General features: G+C 40.6%; 1 protein-coding gene across 11 annotated transcripts in view; it reads right to left on the bottom strand.

The window, feature by feature from the left end:
* The window catches only part of cita (citron rho-interacting serine/threonine kinase a), a 46825-nt gene that overhangs the window by 11916 nt on the left and 20143 nt on the right, over positions 1-14766 (bottom strand). For 3 of the 11 annotated variants that reach the window (XM_058630863.1, XM_058630868.1, XM_058630872.1), the window contains 23 exons: positions 14319-14438; positions 12366-12536; positions 12134-12187; positions 11976-12029; positions 11588-11728; positions 11354-11482; positions 10802-10897; positions 10186-10302; positions 9355-9464; positions 8481-8655; positions 6966-7163; positions 6721-6774; positions 6157-6354; positions 5135-5328; positions 4882-5017; positions 4690-4794; positions 4273-4413; positions 3957-4064; positions 3623-3839; positions 2710-2871; positions 1836-1859; positions 1217-1354; positions 71-251 (listed from right to left, as the gene is read on the bottom strand). In XM_058630863.1, the coding sequence (XP_058486846.1) occupies positions 71-251; positions 1217-1354; positions 1836-1859; positions 2710-2871; positions 3623-3839; positions 3957-4064; positions 4273-4413; positions 4690-4794; positions 4882-5017; positions 5135-5328; positions 6157-6354; positions 6721-6774; positions 6966-7163; positions 8481-8655; positions 9355-9464; positions 10186-10302; positions 10802-10897; positions 11354-11482; positions 11588-11728; positions 11976-12029; positions 12134-12187; positions 12366-12536; positions 14319-14438 (3023 nt within the window). The remainder of the gene's footprint in view (positions 1-70; positions 252-1216; positions 1355-1835; positions 1860-2709; positions 2872-3622; positions 3840-3956; positions 4065-4272; positions 4414-4689; positions 4795-4881; positions 5018-5134; positions 5329-6156; positions 6355-6720; positions 6775-6965; positions 7164-8480; positions 8656-9354; positions 9465-10185; positions 10303-10801; positions 10898-11353; positions 11483-11587; positions 11729-11975; positions 12030-12133; positions 12188-12365; positions 12537-14318; positions 14439-14766) is intronic. The other 8 variants (XM_058630865.1, XM_058630869.1, XM_058630866.1 and 5 more) reach the window with 6 other exon arrangements.

Genomic DNA, 14766 nt, shown 5'->3' with positions numbered 1-14766 from the left:
CACTTTTAACACTTGTGTGTGTAACATACTGTGTGATGTTAAAATGTCAGTGAAGGCCTGAAACATTTACCTGGGCTGCTTCATCCATCCTTCCAAGCGCACATGCCCACTGGCCTCTTTGACCTGCAGCGCAGGCGAGTTTGCCTTTTCTCGGCACAGAGCCTCTGAAAAATGAGTGGCATACTCGGCTGGCAGACCGCAGGTGGCCGGAAGACAAGGTGAGCATTTGGGGTGACACAGGGTGTGGCACTCTACAATGAGACACAGAGTGTGGATGAATAAAACGCTTACATGGAATTACTTTCAAGTATTTAATTATGATTGCTTGATTATTAGCAATTCTGAAATGTTTTGAGACTTTAGTAGTTAAATCTAAACATAAATAAATAAGTTGAAATCAACAAATACTATAGTCAGAAAATTAAAGGTCCAGTGTGTAACATTGAGGATGGTTATCGACCGTAATCGAGAAATGATTGTTTAAGTCAGTAACAGATGCTTTACAATAAAAAATAGTTTGGTTTTTCATGGCCCCAAGAATAAACCTCTTATACGTATTTTACGCAATGGCCTCAATTATCGAGGCTGCCATGTCGTGCCACCATTTTGGTACGGCAGTCCATGAAGAAAACCAGCCAGAGCGTACAGTGGTAGAATACTACACAAATGATAAGAACAATATCTTTTCCGGTATATGAAGGCCACCGTAGCTCTTCAAAGTACTCAGGAAAGGGAGGGGGGTGAGCAGAGGAGTCCACCATTTATAACAATCAGCAATCTCACCATTAGATGTCACTCTTTTTAAACACCAGACGGTAAACACATTTTTTTTCAGTTTTCTTCTCTTGAGTAAACATTGAAGAAAGTAATTGAGTTTTACATCATTAGTAAATAACAAAACCGTTCATATTGATATTCAAATCATGTTTGGTGAAAATTGTTATACTTTTAATTGCTTATACAAATTGTAGCTTTTATCATTTTTTATTGCAGTCATCACATCTGACAATGACTGTGTTTTAGACTCACTTTTAGTTTGGGAAATCGCACATTTCTTTTAATAAGATTGCTCACATCTTCTTCTTGTGAGTCAGACTTTTTTGATGGCCACACAACAAGAGCTATTTCTGGCATATTTGTGGAGAGCCGGCCAACAATTATGTTCACCGAAATGTCTTCACATTTGGCTTTCACAGCTACAGTGCAGGATACAGACCCAGACAAGTGGCAGCCTGTCGTCCAAAATGCACCGTGTCCAAGCAGACGGCACACTTTGCAGCCCTCATGTTGAGACCCACAGTGAAACGATGAGGGATGTTGTGGTGCATTCTCTCCTTCACACGGCGACCGAACTCTGCAAAATAAAGGGGGAGGAAGACGTTAGTAAGGACAGGAGTCACCGCGAGGAAAAACAATAATAACAACAACAACCTGAAATCAGAACGAGTTCCAGTTTTATCAAGCAGCATGGGGCAATTTGAATAATGAATGAATTGTTTTACTTGCAGATATTAAGCTATGAACGTACTGTAAAATAGTCAATCAGAATCAGATTATGAATGCCAATGAGCATGGAATGCATTAACATGCTCTTTGGTGAAAAGCAACCTATCCTGCCATAAGCCATCTAAATCATGACTCTGGGAAATGAGGCTGAGGGTAAAGAGAGAGCACAACAGACTTTAAGAGACTTTGGTCAAGTCACACATTACTGAGACAGGACAGGACAGTTTCACAGTTTGAAAATGGAAATGTGTCTCGAGTGTACAGTATAATGCATGTTGATGAGCTCATGCATGTGAGGAGACACTCTGTGGTGGTGACTGCTAACTTACTTTCAAAGGTGACCCTCCTCTTTTCTGTGAGGAGCAAGAGGGAAGAGACAGAGAGGAGAGAGCAGTCTAACAATAGCTAAGTGACAATAAAGGAAGACAGACAATCATGTGTCTCAATCACAAAGCAAGTTTGATTTAGTCAGGCAGCGGTTATCCAAACATTTGTCTCCCTGACAATACACATGGAGGCATTCTGGTACCATAACTACTGGCATCATGGTATTCAGAGATTGTTTTTGGCAGCATTTGTCTGTGTGTAAATGACAGATTTGGACGGAAGCTTCTGGGGATGTACATGCACAACATGTAGGCTGTGGCTTTAAGAAGAAGTCATTAGATTTGGGTGGTGGTGACAGGTATCACCATTTTGAGTGCGACACTGAGGGAACGTGAGTTTCCTTGGCAGACGATTATACTGTTGGAGTGCTTTGTCATGTAATGTTCCCACAGAACAGTTTAAAAGATGGGCCGAGGAAGGCCTGGATAAAATCCAATCCCACCTGGCTAATCCACAATTCTTACTTTGTGAGACAGGACCAAACAGGATTATAATTAGCTGAATAAAGGCACAGTGAATTAACCCGAAAACTGCTTTTTCTGGCCTAACATGCCAGAAAAAGTTATCCCATTTTATTCAGCTTCATAATCATGCTTGAACAGACAACCCAAAGAAAAAGAAACACACATATAAACACACTACATAAACAAAATATGTGAACAAGGAGTCCCTTGTGTTGACACTGATTGCCTAAGGGTGAACACTCCTGTGGAGTGGAGGACACACCAGAGTTCATACCGAGTCAGATGAGCTGAAGGCAGCATTTATTCTGCTTGGGTGTTTGTTTTCTAGTGTGTGTATCTGTGTGTGAGTGACCTTCTGGTGTGGAGGTCTCCTTGCAGCGCGTGGAGGGGTTGAGCAGGCTGCTGGGGTTGGGTTGATGTTCTGGGGATTTGACGATGGCAGACATGAGGATTTGATGGCGAGCCTGGGCTGGAGTGGAAGAAGCCCCGTGTTCCTGGGCTTTGAAATGAGCCGCTGTGTGACCGCAAGCAAAAAACACAACAACTCAATATCAGATCAGTGATATCACATTTGGTTCAATTACCAAAAACACTGATGGATTCTTAAATGTATCTAATAGGTCATGACAGGTGTAGGTAGTGGAGGTAGGATGCTGTCTTGATGACTCTATTAAAAAAAAAAAAAGAAAAAACCTCAGTCATGTCCGTCATTACTAAGCAAAAAAACAAAAACCTGGGAGCTGCTGAGATGACTGAAGTTGTTGCAGCCTTACTTAAACTAAAAACAATGGATTACCAATCCCACTTTTCCTTCAAGACAGCGTTGTTGTTCAATATGTGTGTGTATAAAAAATGTGTCTGGATTAATTCTATCTTTCACCAACTGATTCAAGAGTTACTTCTATGATCAAAGTGTCTGAGTCTGACATACAGTATGACTCCACTAAATGTACCTGGCAAAAGACCAAACCCTTAGTCTGTCAATTCTCGTCTCAATTTGGGGTGTTTAGGGCTTGGGGTTATAATAGAAAAATGTGATCACCAAATTCAAATCACCTATGTGACACTGTCAACAGCCATTACAAAGTCAGTGTCCCAGACTGTAGGTAAACTATAGGAGGATGATGACTGCAGAACAATACCCCTGGAGCATCAAAGATTTATCCACTAGCTCCAGGAATCAGCTCGCGAAGAGATGCCATTAATTAAGATATAAGGCACAAGAGACTGTGCTACATCTGTTCACAAAAGAGATCCGACCGTACCCTCTTCCCTGAGGGACCGTAGCTCTATTTTCATCTTCTGCAGAGCCTCCTCTAGCTCTCCACACCTCGAACGTTCCTTCTCCAGAGCAAGTTTCATGTCACTGTACTGCATGGGAACGGCTGGGGCCTGGGCCTGCGGAATCAGCGCCCCATTCGTGGTGGTGCCTACGTCTTCCCGACGCCGACCAAATATACCCTGTTCCAGAGGGGAATGGTACTGAATTCATACATAAAAACGCACAGATGTCATTACTAACGTACATGAATTCAAAAGCAACAAGTAAATCTGTGAATCTACCATGGATTATAAGAAGCACTAAATATTTTAACGGACCTTCTTTTTCTTGGTGGGCTGATCCATTTTCGCCTGGAGGAAGTCAATGAGTTTGGTCTGCTGGGAGATAGTGCCTTCCATCTTCACCTTCTCATGAGAGTACACAGCCTGCAGTACGTGAAAAAAAGATAAAGATAAAGAAACACCTCTGAAGAAAACTTGATAAGAATTTCCTCTGAAAGCACATCGATGAAGTACTAACTTTAGCAGTCTCGCTGGGGTAATTGTTACTTCAGTTGTTCTAATATCTGACTAAGGCTCCTTTTCTCCTCAGAGACCGCTGCTTTTAATTAAAATGCAAAGTTGTATTGGGCACCTGTATATTCTCCAGCTGGTACTCCAAGTCAGTCCTCTCAGTCTTGAGCATGTCAGTCTGGTCCAGGGCATCCTGCAGGCCTTGGGTAAGGCGGAAAATGTGGCTCTTTTGGAGGTCCATCTGCTGCTGCAGCTTACCTTGCTGTAGAAACACATACATATGTATATTATATATAAAATCAGTATTTAAGTGAATTTAAGCTGGTTTTACATTGTAAGTGAGTAATATTGTGGCAATGTAAATCTGACTTATTGTTGACTCTACTATTAATCAACACAAGACTAAAAGGTGTGATACAAGCAGAAATTTCTCAGTAAAGCTTGCTCAGTAAAAGGCAATGAAGAATTGATCATACTTAGTGATCTAAGTAATAGAGAGTCATAGAGAGTCAACAAAGAGAAGTATTTCCCATCGCACCTCTTCCATGAGCCTCTGTTTCAGTTCTCTCTCAGTCTCCAGTTTCTGCTGCAAGCTGCGGGCATTCATCTCCAGCATGGCGTGCTTCTTCTCCAGATCATTGAGCTGTGAGAACATACAAATGCATGTTAAAATCAAAGTCATTAAAACGGACATTTGGGGATGAGGTTCATTCATGATACTGTGACTCACAGTATCTGACAGACTTTCGGCTTTTAGTCTCTGCTCCTTCAACGCCTGCTGTAGGGCCATGATCTCAGCTTTGTGCTCTTTGACTGCCAGTTCTACTGCCTGCCGAGACTCGCTGCTGCGTTGGTCGGCACGCAACCTGAGAGCAGCACAGCAATATATCTTAATGAATCTATAGTGTGACAGTGGGTTTTTATATGCAAGTAAATAGCAGAGAGAAACAATCTTGTTGAAAGCATTTATGATTGAATCTTACCTATTCTGCTTCTCATTGTCTAGCAGCCTCTGGAGGTCTCTGGTGCGTCTTTCAGCTTGGCTTTTTTCGTCCTCCAGGGCCCCTCTCCAAGCCTCCCACTGCCTCTCTTTCTCCAGCAGCTCATCATTTAGAGACTCCAGCTCGACCACCTGCTCCTCCAACATGCTACATGTTGTCTTCAGTGTCTCAATGTTCTGGAATAAATGAACACAAGACCAGACAGGGAAGGCCATCTTTCAGCTTTTGGTGAGGCCATTTGTTATGTTACATCATATAATGCATAATTTCTCTGGTCTGGAAATTATCAATATAACATTTAAACAGTTTTTTAGTGAGTGTAACTTTTAGGAGGGTTCAGCCTGTGGCCAAGTGGGGAAATATAACAAATTCTAAATATACTACCAATAAGTAAGTTTGTATATTCGTCTTTCTGGGCGTGTCAAATTGAGATTTAAATATCAACTTTATGGAACACAACCAGGGCATCTTTTGATACTTGGGCAAAAAGAAGTCTTCGTCAACTCTGAAATAAGTTTTTAAAACTTCATCATCCTGACAAAGCTCCTGAATCAGTTGGTGAAAGATCAGGTATACCAAGACATGGTGAGTTCTTCCTTTCTTTCTCCACACAGATATCGAGGAGCAAAGCTGAGGTGAGCACTGGTAATGATTTTTTTTTTCTTCTTCCTTGCTTTGCATTAATTGATTCACTCAGAGACAGCTCCCTGGTTTTGAGTTCTTAGTAACAATAGGCGAAAGAATGGTGCAACCTCACAATACCTTGGAAAAAATGGCTTCTTCCATGTGTATTTACACTGCATGTGAATGGCCCTTAAGTGTATAATTGCTCAGAATTTTTATTCTTTATGTTTCTATAGGAGCCTAAGAGGTCACACCAGCCAGGGCAGAAGCTTACAACACAAACAAAGACGTCTCTCTGCAGTTTCCCTATTAGATGACACACATTTTTACACACTGGACCTTTAACTGGCCACTAGTATTTCAGTGTGTGTGTGTATTACCTGTTTCTGGTTGTTGAGGTGCATCTCACGGTCAGCCACCTCCCTCCTCAGCCTGTCCACCTCCTGGCTGAGCTGCAGCTGGTCCTCCCTCTCATCCGATGCTTCATCAAGTTGCTTGGACAGGTAAAAGTTCTGCCGGTTCAACTCAGCATTCTCCTGACTCAGCTGGGTAAGCTGCTCCTCCAGGTCAGTGATCACCTGAGGAAGTACAGACTAGAACTGGACGTGACTGGATTTACTCCAATGGTTTTGCAAGGAAAAATGTCATCAGCAGCAGCCAAATACATGATTGAAAAACAGCGCAACGCCTCTCTGTGTTTACAAAATCTGCCTGAAAACAAACGAAATGACAAACAATTACCAAGTGAATGAAAAAAGGAAAAGGCTCCATGAAAGGAGGCCGCGTTTCCAGTCAAAAACTTCCTTCAGTAGACTACATTTCCTACATTACTCCAACTTTGTAATTGCACATGAATTTGCATATTTGTAAAAGGTTGCATGAAAACCTCCACAAATTGTTTTTTTCTGCTGAGAAACAAGACAAAGGGCTGTGACTACACTTACTGAGCAGCTGTCTCTCAAGGCATCAAACTTGCGTTGAATCTCATCTCTGTGATTCTGTGAGAAACAAGATGAAGAGCAACAATGAATCGGACACAAATGATAAGGAATGATTTATAACATTAATTTACATGAAGTGCGTGCCAAATACTAACAGGCTACGTTTGAATCCACTCACAGTACAAGCACCTGTATTTAGATGACTAACATTAATTGCACACATGTGTTGGTGCACTTGATTGTCTCACCCTGAGGGCAGTGATCTCCTCCTCAGCCTCAGCAGTGGTCTCCTCCAGCTCGGTCTTTGCTTGCTGCAGCTGGCTCTCCAGGGCAAGACGCGCAGCCTGCAGGCTGCTAATCTGAGACTCGCGCTCCTGCAGTGACAGGGTCAACTCCGACACCTGCCTCTTGATCTCCATCTTCTCCTCTTCATGTTGGAGGCCCATCTACAAGGTGACAGTACTCATGAGTGTTGCTTTGTGTAAATGGAAATGTGTTACTATTGAACAGTATTGAATTTTCAGAGGAGGATCAGATAGTCGGTGTCACTGGGCATCAAATCTCAACTGATGATGATTCGTCAACTATTTTGATAAACTATTGTGAAAGTTCATTATGTCTTCTGATTGATTGGTTAATTTTTTTGTTTACCTTTACCTTTGTTAACCAGTTTCAGCATGTATCTTCCGCCTTCCTCAGAACTGTCACCTGATGTTAGGTGGTGACGTGCCTTATCAGCTGATGTTACTATGTTATGTTAGCTATGACATACAATTAGCAGGTTGTTCATCAGCAAGGTGGTCAGACTTCACGTCAGGGGATAGGAGCTCTCAAACAGGAGAAAGGGGGCTCTGACTGTGCTCCTTACTTACTTCAAAATGCCTTTTTTATGGAATAGGCGCTTTGTACTTTTAAAACCTTGACTTTAACCGTTTCACATCAAGTCAAGCTATTCTTTGTGTTGCGTCACTGCTGCATGCATCAAAAGGGAGCGAGTTGAGGTGGTTTGGGTGGATAGATGGTCCTGCGGTAAACCCACTAAATGATGGAGCAATTATATAGTGAATGTGGTCCAGGAAAACTGTCAGAATCTCCCAGCAAGAGCGAGAAAACAAGAAAGATGCTTGGTCTAGAAGTGATGTCATTTCAACCCAATGCCAGATAAACAGTAGAAAATTGACGGATGCATGGGTGGACTTTTGTTTCTGGTTATCAGTGTTGTCAGTTTTTCACAAGCACAGCTCATAGACAACATTTTACTTGTCCTGCTGCATTTTCATTTGGTTAAATGAATTCTCTCTCAACTGATCAGCAAATTCTGTCGCACCATCCCAGACCCACACCCACATACACACACACACACAAATACATACATATATATATATATATATATATATACATATATATATACATATATATATACATATATATATATACATATATATACATATATATATACATATATATATACATATATATATACATATATATATACATATATATATATATATATATATATATATATATATATATATATACATAAGTGTATATGTGTGCCACTAATCCAGAAGACAAAGCTTGTGTACAGGCCTAATGGCATTTTGTGGAGGTACCATAGAAGCCCTGCTGTAGTAAATAGCTCTTTATCTGAAAGGGATCTGAGCGTGGTAGCTGCTTTTATCCCTTTTGTGGACTGTAATGAGGCTCCACTGGTTGTTCCTTAAAGACGGGCATTTTTAGCTTGCCATTTTCTGTTGACTCACCTCCCGTAGCCTGCTCTCCAGCTCCTGTAGCCGGGTCCTCTTGGTCTGCTCCTGCTGACTCATCTTCTCCAGGTGCTCCTCCAGTTTGGCATTTTGAGCCTCTAACTTGCCGGCTTGAGATTCCAGGTAGAACTTCTGCTGCCGCAGCTCTGAGATCATCTCCTCCTGGGCTTTCCTGACCACCCCAAGAAAGAAAAGAAAAGAAAAGGAAAGAAACACGGCTATTACTATGCTCATCGTCATTCAAAAAATAGAACTTTAAAGGTCTTATGTGTCAAGATTTGTGAAATCTAATGGCAAGACTGCAGATTATAACAAATGGACGACTCTCAAGTACATAAGGAAACTACAGTGGCCAGAAAAAGTGTAATTCCTCTTTGTTTACATAGAAAGCTACCACTTCAAATTCAAAACGCTTGTTCTGTCAACGTTGGATGTAGAAACATTATCTACAGCCTCCATAACGCATGGACGTTTCCTAAAGTGAATGAAAAAGGCTTATTATAGCGCTACAAAAAACAAAAAATGTTTATTTAAAGGCTATTATACACTTACAAAGATACTTATGGGTAGTATATTCAATTTCTAACAATAAATCCTTCTCAATGTAACAATCTGGACCTTTAAGTAGCAAAGACGGTAAATAATGTAAGCAAAACGATAACATTCCGTTACATTTTTATTTAACATTTATTTTCAGTATTTAACCTAAGAGGTGATACACAGTTTACACACCGGGGGAGACGGAACAGCCATGCTAAACAAAGACCTAAGTGCACACTAATGAAGCAATTGGAGGCTGGAGGAGACAGAGCCAGTGTGGGTGGGAGCGCTCATGAAAGCACAGTGTGGGCAGATGGTCTGGTGAACTCACATATTCTTCTGGGTGTAGATGCTGCTGTTAGCGGCCAGCTTGTTAGCCTCTGACAGCTCACCGATGCGCTGCTCCAAGTTCTTCATCTTGGAATCCATTGCGTTAATGGTCTGCAGGAACAGGGAGACACAATAATAGAGTTACTGTGCATCACCCCCCCAAAAAAAAGGCTCAGATACAAGGCTTATATGTTACACTTTGATTGAAAGGCAAATCCTACTAAGAATGTTGCAGCAGGACATTTATTTTATAAGAAACAGAATTTTGCACTCCAGTAAAATCCTATTAGAGATGTTGCCTGAAATCGACTGCTGGCATTGTCAGATGACTACCTCTAAAAGCTTCTTAACTGCTTCAACTTTACCACATTAGCCAGATTAGGATGAGGCCCATGGGTTTTGTAGGGTAACATGAAGTATACTACAATTTAATCCAATTCTAGATTTTATTATATATTTATTACATTTTATTTTTAGCCCCTTGTACATTTTTTGTTTTTTTCTGCACCACTCGGCAGAAAAAAAACACATTGATTCTAGTTGTCCAATTTCAAGAACTTCAGAGGTATAAAAGTATAAAAAGAATAAAAAAGGTATGATATGTTCACATAAACTTAAACACTGTGAGACTTGTACAGTAAAGTGGACTCGCTTAGTGTTTTTAAAACCACTTTAACATAAACTGATAATGCTAAGTCTGTAAAAAGAAAAGCATTTCATAAAACAAAATTGATATCTGAAAATATTCAGTGTTCATTTTATTAAGTTTAAAAACAGCTAGGCAAAGACCCGAAGGGACACAGGTTTTGAAAACTTTGTGATGTTTCCTTACTGCTTTCTGTTCACTGATAAGTTTGCAGTTCTCCCTCGACTCCTCCTCTTGCTGCGCTCTTCTGGTCTCAAGACTCTCCTTGTCTGCCAGGTCTTCCTTCATCTGGGCCTCCAGAACCTTGATCAGACAAACCAGTGAATAAGTGACAGATTACAGTCCACTATATTAAAAGGCACTGGCTTAAAAAAAAGAAAAAAAGCATCTTTGGGTTTGGACATAGTTGTACAGTTAATGTACGACCTGGTGTAGAAGCAGTTATTAGTGTGGTGTCAGCTCTGACCAACATGCACAACATGCAGTGATATAAAATGGCAGTTATGACTAGGAGTTACTACATTCTATTATGCATGTATATATTAACATATCTCTAAACCATATATATATATATAGTTTAGAGATATGTTTATATCATTACAGTCCATATATATATATATATATATATATATATATATATATATATATACACACATATCTCTAAACATACATACATATACATACATATTTATATATTTATAAACACACCACTCTGATAATAGCAACAGTTGAACCTAACCCGCATAAATGTAGGATTTATTACAGGACTATAATACATTTGGACAATATCCAACATTCCCACCTTGATCTTGTCCTCATACAGCCTCTCTTTCTGAACAAGCTGTGTTTCCATCCGCTGGGCTGTTGACTGGGCATCTCGTAGGTTGTCCTCCAGTTCCTGAAGGAAGTGAAGTCACAAGTCAAGTTCAGAAGGAATTGAAACACTATACAATGCAGTGGCATGTTAATGTAAATCAGTGTAGCCTTGTTTGTATTCTACACAGTAAGAGAATACAAATACAATACAAAAATACAAATACAAACTGTCTTCTCTCAAACCATATACAGAAAAACTTTCCAGCTGGAAATCCACACTGGTTTGAGCAGTGTCTGCTCATGTGGACACTGGTAAAGTTACATGTGTGCTAAAAATCTATTTATGCACAGTTGTGTTAATGAGAGGCCTTTTTTTTTAGACTTTGGCTAGAAGGGTGCTTTCCAAAGAGAAGTGTGTGTACATGTGAGAGCTCGATGATGGAGGAGGACAGACTGAGAGAGAGTTGAATGACTGGGTGAGGTGGGCAGAGGGGGTGAAATTAAGGGTGGATTGGAGCCTTATCTGCAGCTCACTCACCAGGATCTTTTCAGCCATCTGCTGGATCTGCTGGGATTTGGTCTGAATGTCATCTTTCAGCTTATTCTCCCGCCGCTCAACCATCTCCAGCCTTTTCACCTGATTCTCCAGGGTCTTCCTGCCCTCCTGCTTACACAGCGAGAAGAGAATAACATTAAACTAACCATTAAGAATATTTCTCTCCTATAGATAAACACATTTGCACCGTTGAGCATTATAGGTTTAGTGTGGTACCTCTGTCTCTCTGAGACGACGTTTCAAAGTGTCACTCGAGTCACTTTTGCCCCGCATACGCTCCAGGTCACGTTCCAATCGCTCTTTGGCCTGTCGGACATTCTGCAGCAGTTCAGTTGCTTCTGTGCTTGCTTTCACTGCCTAGGGGGAGGTCAAGAGCTCAATGGCTGTTGGTGCATCACAAGACAAACCTCTCAATGTGCTGGAGCAATTCCTATCTCCTATGGCCTCTCCATAGAACAAACCTTTCAATCGAACAGCCCACATCCTCGTGGTCAGGTTTAGTCCACTTTTTTTTTAATAATTTCCCCATATAACTTTATTTATTGATGGATATCATGATCATGAAAAATTCAATTAAATAAAAAAATGCATATGATTTACTTACCTTGGTCAGTTTCTCTTGGAGCTCTTGGATTTTCACCTGCTGCTCAGAGTTGGTCTTTAGAGAGAGAGAGGGAGAGAGAAAAAGCACAGTACTTTGGTGTTAGCGCGGATTAAATTACGACGATCTACCTGACAAGGGTCAAACAGAAAAACAGGTACCTTCTCAAGTTTGGAGAGAACTTCCTCCACCTCAGCCTTTCCTTGTTCTTTGGCCTAAAACATAAGCAACACAGGTAAGAAAAAAACACTGAAGTTCCATCCTTATGCTTCCAATAGACTGAGATTTCAGCTCATCTTTGGTCGCAAGACTGTGACAACAGCCATCTCTCTCAGTACAAAGTAGGACTGCAATTTAGAAGCAACAAGCAATAACCTGTAAGCAACAACATACCTTCTGGATTCTCTGCTGGTATTCCACAGCTTTCCTTTTCAGCTCTTCACTCGTTTGTCTGGAGTCTCTTAGTTCGGCTTCATAGAGGTCACTGCGGCGGCGGGCAGCTGACAGGTCCTCCTCCAGCTGCCTGATGGTAACCTGCATCTCCTCCAGCTGGGCATGGTACTCCTGAGGACACAAGATGCACACAGGAGTGATCACTATCAGAAATACTAAACTGCCTTTCATGAACCCACAGTAATCATTCATTTCTGCATTTAATTTCCAATCATTTCTACAATAAAACCTGTCCAAAGAAACACTGGAAAGACAGGCTTCAATATATATTTTTCACCTGCTTATAAAACATTGATTGACTGGTACAGGTCTTCAAGTCACAAGACAAAAGATATATTTAACACAGAGCTGTTTCCTTTGAATAAGCATACTACTGTGTTCAGGAGAAATATGAATGAAAAAGAAAATCACATTTTTATCTTTTGATTTTCTAAGTACAATAGCAACAGTAGCAAGCGGGTGTTTGGAGCCGTCTGAACAAAGGGATTGAGGTGTTAATACAGGCAGCAGTTTCTGCCACTGCTTTACAGATAAAGATGTAATTCAGAGATGTGCTGACACCATTTCACTGTGCAGTGATCTATAGAAACTGCAGAGCACTACTGCACTGACCATTTATCACTAAAATGCCAAAATCAAAGATAACAACTCAAGGAATACAACTTCAAGGCTGTGGTTGTGGCAACTCTGCAGCGCTGCGTTAAGTCTGTAATTTTTTTTGCTGATATAACATGTTACACTCTGATGTTGGCGTGGTAATAAAATGGTACAAAAATAGTTACAAAAAAATCCTGTCCTCATGAGGACTGACATGTATATCAGACGGATTTAAAGCTGCTAACTCTGACTCTGTTTGGTGTTCATGTACAGACACAATGTACCGTTATTTGTTCACTGCATATGCAGTGCACGAGCATCTGAAAAGTAAGCACGTTGTGGCTGATTACATTTCTGAAGAACAGTAAGCAAATTGGCTAGTTAGCTGGTAAAATTAACGTCAACAGTGAGCTACTTATACTTATAGCTGTAAACGTTAATATTAACGATGACGAGTTCATTAGCTTAAGCACACATATGTTATGTGTTTGCTGTAATGTTATAACACTGATGTCATGTTTGATTAGGAAATGTGATAGCGCTAATGTTTTATAATATAAGTGCTAATGTTTTATAATATATATTCATAGTGCATAGTTTTTGGTTCCATTTTACAATGCACTAAACATTTACAGCAAAAAAATGTTAAAGGCCAGAGTTGTGCCTTCATTTTATTTTATTTATCACATTAAAAATTGTCAGAAATGCTGCTACAAGCTGCAAAGTTCATTAAAAGTTGAATGAACTATCATCTTAATTGTCTTTATTTTTAGTGAGCACATACCTTAAACACTTCAAGCTGGAAGCTAATGATGGTTATATAAATGCAGCTGCAAGCTGGTGCGATAAGCTGCAATTTACATATGATCTGATTAGTCGACTAATCGCAAAAATAATCTGTGACTAGTCGATTATCGAAATAATCGCGTGTGGCAGCCCCAGTTTGAATGTTACTGACATTTGTTTATTATTAAAAGTTACGCACTAGAGCTTTAAATGAGGCAGTAAAATATTGGGAGGAGCCTGAGTGAATCACTTGAGTAATGTTCAGTCTCCTGCACTACTGTAGCTCGCAGGGATACCATCTGTGGAGATGACCTTTATGAGTGTTGAGGACAAGGGAGTCCTCAGAGGGGAACACCCTCATCTGTGTAACAGTGACACACCGAATTATCTCATGGCTGCTTCAGTTAGTAAGTAAGTCAAAGCAATTTGTAAAAATGTGAAATGCAACACATAGTTATCGTGATGAAGACGAGTAGGCAGAGGAGCAGCTGAGTGAGATGATTTCCATACTTGCTCTTTAATTTCCTGCAGCTTGTTGCTCTGTTCACGTATGTCATGCAGCAGCTGCATGGCCTTGTCATCCTCTCGGGAGACTTCCACACGAGCCTCCTCCAAGCTTCGCTTCAGGCTCTGCAAGCACACAATCACACACACACAAATTCAAGGCTGCTGTTGGTTTAAATCGATACAGATATGTGGTGAAGACAGCATTACAACACAACACAAGACCAATGTGTTAAAAGGTCCAGTGTGTAAGAATTAGTGACAGACGTCTCAGAGGCACTCCCAGTTCCGACTTCTGAGGTAAATGGAATGTAGCATTATTCTAAGGAGATGAAAGTGATTATTAGAGATGCACGGAAAATTCAGCCACTGAAACATTTCTGTGCTTTAGGCCGAAAGACTTTTATCACTGCAACAAAATGAGTGAAACAGGATGTTGTGATGAGGCATGCAA

The sequence above is a fragment of the Solea solea genome, chromosome 6 (genome assembly GCF_958295425.1).
Source record: "Solea solea chromosome 6, fSolSol10.1, whole genome shotgun sequence".
Classification (NCBI taxonomy): domain Eukaryota; kingdom Metazoa; phylum Chordata; class Actinopteri; order Pleuronectiformes; family Soleidae; genus Solea; species Solea solea.
The sequence above is the reverse complement of the archived record's forward strand: the minus strand, read 5'-3'. Positions and strand labels throughout refer to the sequence as shown.